General features: G+C 44.8%; 1 protein-coding gene across 1 annotated transcript; it reads right to left on the minus strand.

Annotated features, from left to right (window-relative positions):
• Positions 1 to 11,085: 11,085 nt before the first annotated feature.
• Positions 11,086 to 11,722, minus strand: LOC113126241 (antifreeze protein Maxi-like). Its single transcript, XM_026300199.1, has 2 exons — positions 11,320 to 11,722; positions 11,086 to 11,261 (listed from the first exon to the last, which is right to left on the minus strand). Exons 1-2 carry the CDS (start codon positions 11,720 to 11,722, stop codon positions 11,086 to 11,088), a joined length of 579 nt encoding a protein of 192 aa, XP_026155984.1.
• Positions 11,723 to 14,399: the final 2,677 nt, after the last annotated feature.

The raw sequence follows: 14,399 nt of genomic DNA on the forward strand, positions 1-14,399 counted from the left end.
AGGGAAATCTGGGTCACACACTCGCTAGGGGACTCACCAGACTACAGGGAAAAAGGAAAACAGAAAACAAGGCATGAAAGTCCAGGCCACACACACACAGGTGAATGCACCGGACTACAAGGAAACTAGGGCTACAGAGAACTAGGCATGAAAGTCCGGGCCACACATACACTGGGGAACCCACTGGACTACAAGGAAACGAGAGCTAAGGAGACGGGGCACGAAAGTCTGGATCACACATACACCATACACACCAGACTACAGGGAAACACGAGGATACAGGGACTTAAGGGGATGTGGCATGGGAATCCGAGTCGCACAATTGGGTCTCACCAGATCCTCATGACACGTGGAGCCTGGGAATTAGCCTGGGTGACGTTCCGACGGCAACATACACCTAAGCAGAAGCCCACGGCTCATCACCTGCCTGTTCACGTTTCTAAGAGATTTTCCCCGCTCAGCGACACACCCGCTGAGAAACCGACTCTGATAATTGGCGATTCCATAGTCAGAAACGTGAAGCTAGAGACACCAGTGACCATAGTCAAATGTATTCCTGGGGCCAGAGCAGGTGACATCGAGTCAAATCTGAAGCTGCTGGCTAAGGCTAATCGTAAATATGGAAAAATTGTTATTCACGTCGGCAGTAATGACACCGGATTACGCCAATTGGAGGTCACTAAAATTAATGTTGAGTCGGTGTGTAACTTTGCCAAATTAATGTCGGACTCTGTAGTTTTCTCTGGACCCCTCCCCAATCTGACCAGCGATGACATGTTTAGCCGCATGTCATCGTTCCATCGCTGTCTAGGTGGTGTCCAGCAAACAATGTGGGCTTCATAGACAATTGGGCCACTTTCTGGGGAAAACCCGGTCTGATAGCGAGAGACGGTATCCACCCCACTTTGAATGGTGCAGCTCTCATCTCTAGAAACCTGGGCGAGTTTATTAGCCAACCTAAAGCCTGACAATCCAGAGTGGGGACCGAGCTGCAGAGACTCAGTCTAAAACGCCTCTCTGCAGTTTCCTTAGAGCCGTCGCCCCCCTCAAACCACATAGAGACTGTGTCTGCCCCTCGAACATATAAATCAAATAAATCAGAAGTTAACAGAAGAGGAGTTATTCATAAAAACTTAATAAAAATTAAGGCCACTCCTCTTATCGAACAGAAAAACAGAACAGTCAGATGTGGATTATTAACAGTGCTGTTTCTGTACTATGATGTGCTCTAAATCCTGATTGAAAATCTTCAAATAGTTCATTCCTGTGTAAGTGGTCTGATAGCTGCTTAGCAACAGCTTTTTCTGGGATTTTAGAAATAAATGGTAGGTTGGATATTGGTCTATAATTAGCCAAGACTCCTGGATCAAGACTAGGCTTTTTGAGTAAAGGTTTGATTACTGCAGTCTTAAAAGCCTGTGGTACGTAGCCTGATACTAGAGATAAATTTACCAAGTCTAATAAAGATGAGTTAATTAATGGCAGGGTGTCTTTAAGCAGTCTAGCTGGGATGGGGTCTAAGAGACACGTTGATGATTTAGATCAGGAGTGGCCAACCCACGGGTCCCAAGCCGCATGTGGCTCTTTGCCTGGGTTCATCTTACATTCATATCGAAATTTGTGTTTGTGTTTTTTTTTTTTTTTTGAATGTGCGTGTTCGCTTCGCTTGAGTTCAATATGGTATTTTTGTCATGCGTGAGATGAAAATACCGCAAAGCTTCCCAGTAGGGGCAAGATCATTTAAGTAAACAATTTGTGTCAAGTTCGCTCTCAAAATGGCAGGGGAAAATGCACAGCAAAACGAAAATATGAAGATGAACATAGGACGTTTTTAACAGAGTGGGAGAGTTTATATTTTGCTGTTGAACGTAATGGCAGATTACGTTCCTCGTCGACCCATTTAATGCGGAGACGGACTGTTTGAAAGCCCGCTCGTCACAGATGTGGCTGCAGCTGAGTTGGAGATGATCGATCTTCGTGAGGAGGACCAACTGAAACCTGCTTTAAGGGAAGGGACCACTGAGTTCTGGAAAAGTGTGCCAATGGAAAAATACCCCAATGTCAAATGGGCTGCGCTTAAGATACTGTCAATGTTTGGGTCAACATTCGTCTGCGAGTCTGTGTTTTCTACCCTGAAACACGTGAAATCAAAGCATCGATCTGTTCTGACTGACACCCAAGAATTGCTTCGAGTGGCAACAACGGAATACAAGCCAGATTTGAACAGGATTGTTCAATGTAAGGAATGCCAGAAGTCCCACTAAGCAACATGCATAGTAAAAGAAAAACGCTATTGTAAATTATTATATTTTTGTTTGTGGACTTGGTTGAACTGAGAGTTTGTGTGTGTGAGACAGTGCACACAATGTTCATTGTTGAAAATGACTGGCCTGTGGTCTGTAGGAGTCAATTTCTGTCATTATCATGTTGGTGTGTGATATTTACAATAAATCTGGCTGAGCAGAGGTGTGTGTGTGTGTGTGTGAGAGGAAGGGATGGGTGATGTTCATGTTTGCCCGTGTGTATGATGTGGCTCTTTGCGGTAACACAGTAAAAAATGTGGCTCTGACCGGTTGGCCACCCCTGTTCTAGACCTTAGTGCTGCATTTGACACCATCGACCACAACATCTTATTACAGAGCCTGGAGCATGTGACTGGTATCAGAGGAACAGCGTTAAAATGGTTCCAATCCTATTTATCGGACAGATTCCAGTTTGTTCATGTCCATGATGAACCTTCCACACAAACAAAAGTTAGTTATGGAGTTCCACAAGGCTCTGTGCTGGGGCCGATTCTGTTCACCGTGTACATGCTTCCTTTAGGCTATGTCATTAGGAAGCACCCTATTAATTACCACTGCTATGCAGATGACACCCAGCTGTATCTCTATGAAACCTGTTAACACAAACCAGTTAAACCAAACTTCAATCATGTCTAACTGACATAAAGGCCTGGATGACCAGGCCTTTTAAATTCAGAGAAAACAGAAGTTGTTGTATTTGGGCCTAAAAACCTCACAAATAACTTTTCTAAAATTATAGCTACTTTGGATGGCATAGCCTTGGCCTCCAGCACTACTGTGAAAACCTTGGAGTTATTTTTGACCAGAACATGTCCTTTAACTCACACATAAAACAAATCTCTAGAACTGCCTTCTTTCACCTGCGCAACATTACCAAAATTAGGAACATCCTGTCTCAAAATGATGCAGAAAAACTAGTCCATGCATTTCTTACCTCAAGGCTAGATTACTGTAACTCATTACTATCTGAATGTCCCATTGTCTCCATAAAAAGCCTCCAGTTAATCCAGAATGCTGCAGCCAGAGTCCTGACAATGAACAAGCAAGAGAGATCATATTTCTCCTATATTAGCTTATCCTCACTGGCTCCCTGTAACAGAATACAGAATAGAATTTAACCCTTTGGGGTCTGAGGGGGTTTTGGGGGCCTGGACAAATTTTGACATGTCCTGACATTTGTGCTTTTTTCAGTGTTTTTTAAACATATTAATGTCTAAAGTCTAATAACACTGTAATCTGCACAAAATTGGCTACAATAATATGTGAGCAGCAAGTTTATACAGTATTGTGTTTTTGAGAAAAAAGTGTTTATGCATGGTTAGTGAAAAACTACAATTTTTTACTCACTGAAATAAGACCATACATTGGTTCACAAGACTTTGGAGACCTGCATGTTGTAGGCTAAAGTGTTTACTTCACAGTGTTGTGAAAGTCATCTTGTTCACACATTCACAGTAAACAATACACTGATTTAAATTTTCTAAGACACTTTTTGTCCAGAAAAACCATATGCAAGAGGGTGTGTCTGAGGATGAATAGTCATGTGATTTACCTGAGAACACAAAAGACGCACTGAACGACCAGACAAAGACGCGCATAATGAGCCTTTCAGTCAATGTAGATGGGACGGATTAGTGCAGCATAATACAAAACAATGAGGAGCCAAACGATCCTCATTTGAGTTAAAATCAGTGTTTTTACTCTGAGGACAAGCTAAACTATTTGTCTCTGTGTGGAATACAAGAAGCGCTTCAGCCAAGTATTCGCTGAGATTCTGGTTGTTTTATTTACGCGTCTGTGAAGAGAAATGGCAGAAACAGAAAAGGCCGAGAGCGCACCCTGTCGGCTTTCTTTATTTAAAAAAAGCACAACGTTTTGTTGTTATTATGATGGTATACCACTAAAACTAGACCCTTTACAGATTTGAATGATATATTTTTTTTATGTGTACGATCAGAATTGACGGAGTAATTTAAGTTTGTTTCGGCCTTATCAGGAAAAGATGCGTCAAAACACGCCGGCGCGTGCGTCAACCCCAGAGGGTTAAAATCCTTCTTCTCACATACCAATCTCTTCATGATCAAGCTCCTTCATACCTTAAAGACCTCATAGTACTATATTATCACAATAGACCACTAGGCTCTCAAAGTGCAGGTGTACTTGTGGTTCCCAGGGTTTCCAAAAGCAGAAAGGGAGGCAGAGCCTTTAGCTATCAAGCTCCTCTCCTGTGGAACCAGCTCCCAGTCTGGGTTCAGGAGGCAGACACTCTCTGTACTTTTAAGGCTCTATTTAAAACCTTCCTCTTTGACAAGGCGTATAGTTAGGGCTCGCTTCAGGTAACCCTGAACCATCCCTTAGTTATGCTGCTATAGGCCTAGACTGCCCGAGGACCATCGGTGCACTGAGCTCCCCTACCCTACCCCTAATGTGAAGTTAAGTTTAGGAATATTTAATGTTTCCCCTAAAAAGTAATAATTAGAAGAAATTATGAAGTAAGAATAAGTTATAGTGTTTGAGAAGGGGAGGAGTGGTTGCTAGGTAACACTGGGGGGAAGTAGAATGGTGGGAGCGCAGGTTTTCCAGGTCAGACGGAACGACGTACAAGCAGCATAGGTGATCCCGCTGCAGCCGAGAAAGCAGGATGGGACTATGAGTCGAAGTTCATCGGGGGAACGAGCACAAGCTTCAAAGTGAAAAATTTGCTCCGACTGGGATTGAAAGGGGAAGCTTTATCAGGGTGGTTAACAGCAGGAACATCACTGGTATGAAAGCTGAGTTTATGTTAAGGTATATTGTGTAAAGTACAGATGTGTATCTCTGTTTAGCTAACTACTTTTGGTTACGACATGTTGGGTCCATGTTATTAGTGTGTATACAGTGTGTTGCGACATAAGAAAAGAGCTTTTGGTGATATGATATGCTAATTAGCCATGTGGAATTGTTTATATGGAGATTGCTTGACAGAGCGTTTCTATCAAAATTAAACCTGCAAAATCAATGTTGAATTAAAGAGCCTGCAGTGTAAATGAGACTAATAATATGTTACATTGTACTTTTGTTGACTTCTCTTCTGTAAGGTTATCAGGCTTCAATAAAAAAAGCAGACCAATTGCATGGGAGTTGACCCATCCCACGTGATACCACTCAGCCAATCAAGTCTGTGCATCCCAGGCGGTAAACATTACGACTCTACAGTGTAAACAGCGCTAGAGGCAAGTTACACATGAAAACAGTGTTGCCAACTTAGCGACTTTGTCGCTATATTTAGCGAGTATTCAGACCCCTCTAGCGACACTTTTTTTTAAAAGCGACTAACGACAAATCTGGCGACTTTTTCTGGTGTTACTGGAGACATTTGGAGACTGATGTGTCTGTACTGCACCGTTCTTACACTTCTCAATTTGCCGCAGTAAGACGGCAAATCAGCTGCAGCTGGGTTAGCCTCCCCGTCCCAAAGCCTTCACAGGCGGCCCAGTCCTCTCGCAGCAGTCCCTCCCTCCCAGCTGCAGTCACAGCAGGAAATGTTCACGCCTCCGCGTCCCGACTGCAAATGAATCGCGCGTGCGATCATGTATGTGCGTGATCTGTACTGATGCATGGCATAATAAAAAAATAAAATAAAATAAAATAAAAAGTAAAATGTTCTTTGTCTAAAATAAATCACTGCATTTGACTCAAACAGCCTCAGTCATTTACAGCAAGGCAAATGTATTTAGTTCTGAGAACTTATTAACTGCAGGCCGTCATGCTACATTATATGGCACAGTACAAATATTTTGAGTGTCCCTTATTCTGTCCCTTATTTCTTATAAAGAATCACAATTGTCTCTTACTTTCCATTTCTGAAGTTGGCAAAAGCGTCCATCACAATTACAGCATGTGCCATGGACATTATGCAAATAACACGATGACGTCATTCAGCGACTTCTAGCGACTTTTAGGACAGCCAATAGCTACTTTCCTTACTGACGTGTTGGCAACACTGCATTAAAAGACAGTACAAAGAAAAAGAAAGAGAGCGATACATGTAGAAAACAAAGGGAGAGAAACTGTAAAGTGAGACGGAGAAAGAGAGAGAACTTAGTTAATGAGAGAACATTATACATATCTACAGCCATACAGATATGTATAATGAGAGAACATTATACATATCTACAGCCATACAGATATGTTCAGTTGTGTGTTACATGACAATAAATATTGTCAGAAAGTTTTTGAATTGTACTGAATTCATTTGATTTGACAGTCAGGTATTGATTACATGCAGATGTTGATAAAACTACTAGGCTACTTAAATATATATCACACTAACTAGTTAGACATTATGATCTTCTGGACCTTTGCTTCAAGAAATTTTCTCTAACTGGACCTCTTTAAATTTTAGTTGAATACCTCTGTTCTAAAACATTAACAGTCCATATGTAACTTAAGTAACATAGTCCTTCAAATACTGTGGTCTGACACTAATCCGACCTACTCTGGTAGTAATAGTATGTTTTATGTCACCATTTGGCTGAGTACAACGATGCTTTGATCGCTGTTCTTGTTTTGTGACCAGGTCTTGATGGCCAGTGTGCTTGAGGTATCTTCTGTTCCTCCTCAGGACACCACTACTGTCCATTTCAATCTTTTATGACCGTTTGTTAACCGGTTCTATAAATGTTGCTTTCTGCCAGACCTTTTGTGACTGTGTTGGTTGTACTCTTACTTGATCACCTGGTTTCAGTACGGTCATGTCTTTTGCAGTACATTTCTTGTCGCCTTTAATTTAGTCTCAGTCCATGTGTTCTGTCTATTACTTTAGGTTTCAACAGATTGTTGTGTGTTGGGAGGAGTGTTTGTGTCCTCCTGCTTAGCAGTCTCTGAACAGGGCTTGCATTTAGATCCTGTGACAGAGTGTTTCTGTGGTCTAATATCGCATGGTATGGATCTTGTCCTGACATCTTGGCTATCTGCATCAGACGTTTCGCTGTCTTGACAGCAGACTCTGCCTTCCCATTACTTTGCGGGTCAGTGGGTGACAATATTTCATGCTGAAACTCCCACCGTCTACTGAACTGTTGGAATTCAGTTGACGTATATTGTGGCCCATTGTCTGAAAACACAATGTCAGGTATACCTTGTCTGGCAAAATGGGCTTTCAGTTTGTTAATCACTGTGGAAGACTTTGTGTCTTGCAAGTAATCCACTTCCCAGAAATTTGAAAAATAGTCCACAGTGATCAGATAGTCAAGGTTATTGAAAACAAGCAGGTCTGTGCCCACTTAAGACCATGCTCTTTCAGGCAGTTCATGTGGGCAGAGTGATTCTTTCTGTTGTTTTACTTCCAGCACTCTACACAGATCACACTTCTCAATGTATCTCTTTATCTGCGCATTAATTCCGGGCCAATAGAGGCATTCCCTTGCTCTCCTCAAACATCCTTCAATACCAAGGTGTGCTGAGTGAACTTGTTGTATCATGTCACTTCTGAGAGCATCTGGTATCACAGCTCTTTCACCTTTGAACACAATACCATCCTGTACAGATAGTTCATCCTGGATTGAGTAGTAGTGATCTATTTCACTTGGTGTATTTCTTTTGTGTTGTTGACCATCCTTTCTTAATGTCTTTATTAGTGTCTGAAGTGTGTCATCTTTTGCTGTTTCACTTCTGATTACATTTGTCTCTCTTCAAATATTGGGAGGTACTGAATCATGTTCACACTTTCGATCTCTATTTCCACAGATCCTTCCTGTGCTGTGTCCTCCAAATATGCTCGGCTCAGTGCCAACAGCATCTCCTTTCCAGGAACATATATAATGAAATCATATTTCTGTAGTCTCATTAACATCCTTTGAAGTCTCTTGGGTGCATGTAGCAGTGGCTTCTTGCCAATACTCTCAAGAGGCTTATGGTCAGACTGTATGATCACTTTCCGTCCATATGTGTACTGATGGAATTTCTCCCTGCCATACACTATGGCTAGGCACTTTTTTTCTATTTGGGCATAACCCCGTTCAGTTAGTGACAGTGCATGGCTTCCAAAAGCAATGAGTTCTCCACTTTGCAATAATGCTGCACCAAGGCCTGTTTCCGAGGCATCACATTGTAGAACTAGTTGTTCCCTGAGGTTGTAGTAGCGCAGTACCGGTGCCTTGGTTAAGAGGTCTTTTATATTCTTAAAGGCTTATTCATGAACCTCAGACCAGTCCCACAAACTGTCCTTGTGTGTCAGCTGTCTGAGCACTTCACAATGATCAGCAAAGTGTCTGAAAAACTTGGACAGATAATTCACCATGCCCAGAATTCTCTGTACACCTTTCACATCAGTTGGTCTTGGCATCTCTTTTATGGCCCGTACTTTCTCTGGATCTACTTTTAGATCTTCAGACGTTTGCAGATGTCCAATGTATGGCACTTCGCTTTGTCTGAATTTGTCAGCATTCTGCTTGATGTTTTTCTCTTGGCATCTGTCTAGGAACAATCTCAGTTTTTCATCATGGTCCTTGCTCGCCATTTTCAGTGTTTCACCTTCCCGTGTTATCAACACATCATCTGCGATCATATGTGCACCTTGAAGTCATTCTAATGCCTGGTTCAGCATTCTCTGGAAAATCTCAGATGCTGGGCTTATTCCCATAGGCATTCTCATCCAATTCAAAGCACTTTGAATTGCGTAGTGTATGAAAGGTGCTATACAAATAAATTTGCCTTTGCCTTTGCCTTTACCTGTATCTCCCGTAAGGTGTTGCAAACGTGGTGAGATAACTTGATGGATCATCCAATTGGACATGCCAGAAGTTGTTTTTTACATCGCAGACCGTAAATACTTTTGCTTTTGACAGCTCAGGTAAAATGCCCTCAATTGTGGGCAGAGGGAAGCGGCTCCTTTTTAAAGCCTTGTTCAATGGTCTGGGATCTATGCAGATTCTCAACTTGCCACTGGGTTTCTTCATGAAAACCAGACTGCTTATCCAGTCAGTGCTATGTTCTACTGGTGTGATTATACCTTGTTTCTGGAGATTGTTCAGCTCCTCCTTTAGTGGTCCCAGCATTGCAACTAGTACTCTCCGCTTTGGCAGTTTCACTGACTCCACCCCGTGATCTATCTCTATCTTGTAGTGACCTGGCAGACAGCCATCACCTGTGAAAACATCTATGAACTCTCTTGTTATTTGTTTCATTGTCCATTGTCCAACTGCGTCATCTCTGTCCATCCTTGTCATCCACCACCAGGAAATTCTCAGATTGTACTTCAACCAGCTTCATGCCCTGGACTGCTCTGCTTCCTAGTAATGGTACTGCAGAATGTGCATCAATGACCATAAACTCCAGTCTAGCTAGTACAGTCTAGTACAGCTTTTTGTTACATGGATTTCTCAATTTCAGATGGCATTTGCCTACTGGTTTCAGTGTAGTTTTGTTGTACATCACAACTACTTGATCTGTCTTCTGTATTTGAACATCGGGATTCACTAGGTTTATGGGGATAATGTTACACGTTGCCCCACAGTCCAGCTGGAATTTGACTAAGTTGTTTTTGAGCAGCAGCGGTGAACAGTTGACACGACTGCCCATCCGGACTCTTTGTGACTTTGTTCACAGATTCATTTGTGATGCTCCATATATCCTCATACTGCTCACTCTCTGTTTCTATTAGAGTGTGTACAACTTTTCTTTGTTCTTGTTTTGATTTGCACAATGCTGCAAAATGATTGACTTTTCCACCTTTCCTACATGTTTTCCCATAAGCTGGACATTTCCGTTTGTCTCTTTCATGCGTCTTTACACATAATTTGCAACTAATGACAGCTTTTTGTTGGTCATTCTTTCCTGTTCTGTGTGCTACCAGCACATTTAGCTCCACCACTTTTCCCTCAATGGTTTTGCTGTTCTCTCTGAACAACTCAGTAGCCCTGTAAACCTGTACACATTTTTGCAGAGACAAATTTTTCTCTCTCAATAATCTCTCTCTCAGACTTGGACTATTCGTGCCGCACACAATCCTGTCACAGATTAGAGAATCTTTTATGTCACCAAAATTACATGTGCTAGCGAGCATTTTCAGTTCAGTCACATACTTGTAAAATCCTTCATCAGTTCCTTGATTTCTCATAAAGAAACAATATCTCTCAACGGTTTCATTCAGTTTCGGGTTGCAGTGTTGATCAAAGGCTTCTATCAACCGCTTCACAGTCATACCATCCGTTAATGAGCCCAGTAATGTTTCACATAACTCTCTACCAGTTTCTCCTACCAGGTAGTAGATGTTACGGTTCTGCCAGGCTTTTCCCCTGGCAATCACCACAATCAGTCTCACCTGTTCCCTAGTCACTCACCTGCACCTTGTCTGCACTTGTGAGTACAGAAATAAAGAGCTTAAACATGTTTCTTGTTCCCGTCTGCTATGGTGTCCGTTACAGAAGATCAGACCAAAACCGAAATGGAAGAAGGAGTAACCCCGGACATTTTCCCCAGTCCGATTCTCCCTGGTCCTTCCCTCACTCTCTTCCACCGCTATCTCCACCTCAAACTATCCCAGCCGAGTCAACGGATCAAGACCGACTCCTCTCCTGCCTGTTCCTGCTCCGGTCGGGTGGTGTTCGGGAAGCCCGGAGCTATCAGGAGGTTTATGAACAGTGCCTACACCTGGCTCGGAATGTAGCCGACTCAGCCTGCCGGCTCTCGAGTACGGTGATGGGACGGGCATACAGCCACCTGGCCATGGTTTTGGCGGTGATCGAGAAGTGCTGTGTACAGAATACGCCTGTGGAGGAGGTTTGGAAGGTGTGTGAGTCCCTCACCTTATTCCTGTGGCCAGTTTCTCGACTCTCTGCCTCTCCAGTACCTTCTCGCCGGTCACCGCCTCCAGCGCAGATCCCCGAGCAGCCACGCTCCGCACAGCCGATCCCCGAGCCGCCGATCCCCGAGCAGCCGTGTCCCGAGCAGCCGTCTCCCGAGCTGCCGACTCCCGAGCTGCCGACTCCCGAGGTTCCCGAGCTGCCGACTCCCGAGGTTCCCGAGCCGCCGTCACCGGAGGTTCCCGAGCCACCGCAGCGGCAGCCGTCACCGGAGGTTCCCGAGCCGCCGCAGCCGCCGCCGCCTTCGTCCCCGGTGCCGCCGCCCAGAGTTGCCTCCAGCGTTCCCAGAGTTGCCTCCAGCGTTCCCAGAGTTGCCTCCAGCGTTCCCAGAGTTACTGCCGCCGCCAGACCTTCCTGAGGCACCTCCGCCGCAGCCGCAGCTGCCTCTACCACGGCCCCCGGAGCCGCCGCCACTGCAGCTGCAACTGCCGCTGCCGCGATCTCCAGAACCACCACTTCTGGAGCTGCAACTGCCTCTGCAGCAGATGCGGTCCGAACCCGAGTCCCTCCTGCAGTCCGAGCCCGAGTTTCTTCAGCCGCCAGAGCCTCCAGCGTTACCAGAGTTATCTCCAGCATTCCCAGAGCCTCTAGAGTCGCCGCCTCCGCAGCTGCCACCGCCGCTGCCGCGGTCCCCGGAACCACCGCCTCTGCAGCTGCCACCGCTGCCGCCGCGGTCCCCGGAACCACCGCCTCCGCAGCTGCCGCTGCCGCGGTCCCCGGAACCACCGCCACCATAGAAAAGTTTCACCTTCGTTCCTTCCGACGCCTCTGTCAAGGTCAGATCCAGATACAGCTGAAATTCTTCTTTCCATGCCTTCCATGTCTTTGCCAGATTGCTTGAGTCCATCGTCAGTGTCGGCAGTGGTTTTAATCCAAGTGTGCCATCCATCTTGTCTGATGAGGCTCGTATCTTCGCTAGCACATTATTTTCCCGCGGCGAACTTTGCACTGCGCGGCTAAGCACGAAAACAAAACTCGTTCGCCGTCAGGAAGAAAACAAATCTCGCAGCTACCACCATGTTTCACTCTCGTTCTTTCTCTACAGTGAATATATAAATAACTCAGACCACTACCATTATGTTCGTAACTCTCTGATCTCTGAATAGCACATATATTCCTTAAAGTGCCACATATTAAAAGGTCCATGCTACTACATGAGTCAAATAATCACATTGTTACATCCATGACCATATATCTCTGGCATACATGCAGCTAGAGACTCTGTTTAAATTTTAATATGCTGATGTTAAAGAAAGTAGGAAAACATCATCTTATTATTTGTAGCCCATCTCATGGCAGCAGCTCTGAATTAGGATGATGCTCTACTAATTGAGACAGTAATAACTCTTTTCTGTGCTGCACTTTGAGTGCCATTAGGACTTTATTACATGGCTTTCTGTGATCTATTCACTTCCTCACATAGCGGGTAAGCTCAGTATTTGAAACGTGCTGAAAATTGCATGGTGGTTATATGCTTTTTTGTGGCTGTTGACCAGAAACCATCAAAGGAGGAAGTTGCTGTGTGAGAGCATGCTCTGGTGTTTTCATTATGCTATACTTGTGCATGTTATGATTCAAATCACAACCCTTCCTCCTCTTTTCTATACCTCTTGATACATGTCTCCCTGCCCTGGATGGCCTCTTTACTACTCTCTCCCTCAATATCATTTCACCTTTACGAAGACCTGATATCTACTTTCTGTGCCAGTACTCTACACTACAATGATGCACTCATGGCTTATGTGTAGCTTTAGAAGGGAATGCCTGTGGTGGTAGTAGATGTTGATCATAAATTAGATCATTAAAATATTTGATAGATAAGACAAAGCATTTTCTTATGCTTGCTGTAAATTTGGCTGCTGCTAATTTCACAACTTACAACACTTCATCCAACTGTAATATATACGACATATTTTTTGTTAAAAGCCCTTGTCATAGTGTGGACGATGTGTGTCGGCTCTTCAGGAAGCAGAAGAGAAGGAAAGCACCAGGACCAGATGGGGTTTCACCAACATGCCTCAGAACCTGTGCTGACCAGCTGGCTCCCATCTTCTCTCTGATCTTCAACAGATCACTGGAGCTGTGTGAAGTCCCTGCATGCTTCAAACGCTCCACCATCATTCCCATCCCCAAGAAGCCAAAAATCACGGGACTCAATGACTACAGACCAGTGGCTCTGACATCTGTGGTCATGAAGTCCTTTGAAAGACTGGTGTTGACCCACCTGAAGAACGTCACTGGACCCTTCCTGGACCCCCTGCAGTTTGCCTACCTATCCAATCGGTCCGTGGATGATGCAGTCAATATGGGGCTGCACTACATCCTGCAACATCTGGACAAACCAGGGACTTATGTAAGGATTCTGTTTGTGGACTTCAGCTCGGCGTTCAACACCATCATCCTATCACTCCTCCAGAATAAACTCTCCCAGCTCTCCGTTCCCGACTCTACCTGTCAGTGGATTACAAGCTTCCTGACAAATAGGCAACAGCAAGTGAGGATGGGGAAATTTACTTCTGGCTCCTGCATCACCAGCACCGGCGCCCCCCAGGGGTGTGTTCTCTCCCCACTGCTCTTCTCCCTCTACACAAATGACTGCACCTCCTGTGACTCCTCTGTGAAACTCCTGAAGTTTGCAGATGACACCACTGTCATTGGTCTCATCCAGGAGGGTGAAGAGTCTGCATACAGACAGGAGGTGGAGCAGCTGGCTTGCTGGTGCAGTCACAACAACTTGGAGCTAAACACGCTCAAAACAGTGGAGATGGTTGTGGACTTCAGGAGAAATTCCCCCACCCACCCCCCTCTCACCATTATGAACAGCACTGTGGCACTAGTGGAGTCATTCAGGTTCCTGGGCACCACCATCTCTCAGGACCTGAAGTGGAACTTCCACATCGACTCCATCACGAAGAAGGCCCAGCAGAGGTTGTACTTCCTGCGCCAGCTGAAGAAGTTCAACCTTCCACAGACGCTGCTGACCCAGTTCTACTCAGCAGTCATCGAGTCTATCCTGTGCTCCTCCATCACTGTCTGGTTTAGTTCCGCCTCTAAATCAGACATCCGAAGACTTCAGAGGACAGTTCGGACTGCTGAGAAGATCATCGGTGTTACCCTACCCACCCTCCAAGTCCTGTTCACCTCCAGAGTGAGAAAAAGAGCTCAGAAAATCACTCTGGACGCCACCCCACCCGAGTCACCACCTCTTCCAGCTCTTACCCTCTGGCCGGCGCTTCAGAGCTCCAAACATCAA

The sequence above is a fragment of the Mastacembelus armatus genome, chromosome 11 (genome assembly GCF_900324485.2).
Source record: "Mastacembelus armatus chromosome 11, fMasArm1.2, whole genome shotgun sequence".
In the NCBI taxonomy this organism is placed as follows: Eukaryota; Metazoa; Chordata; class Actinopteri; order Synbranchiformes; family Mastacembelidae; genus Mastacembelus; species Mastacembelus armatus.

Excerpts from the sequence above, each read along its gene's own strand:
- LOC113126241 (XM_026300199.1), bottom strand. The coding sequence starts at position 11,722 with ATGCTGGAGATAACTCTGGTAACGCTGGAGGCTCTGGCGGCTGAAGAA. Across the intron at positions 11,262-11,319 it reads CGGTGGCTCGGGAACCTCCG|CTCGGGAGTCGGCAGCTCGG; the intron begins GTGACGGCGGCT and ends GGGAGTCGGCAG.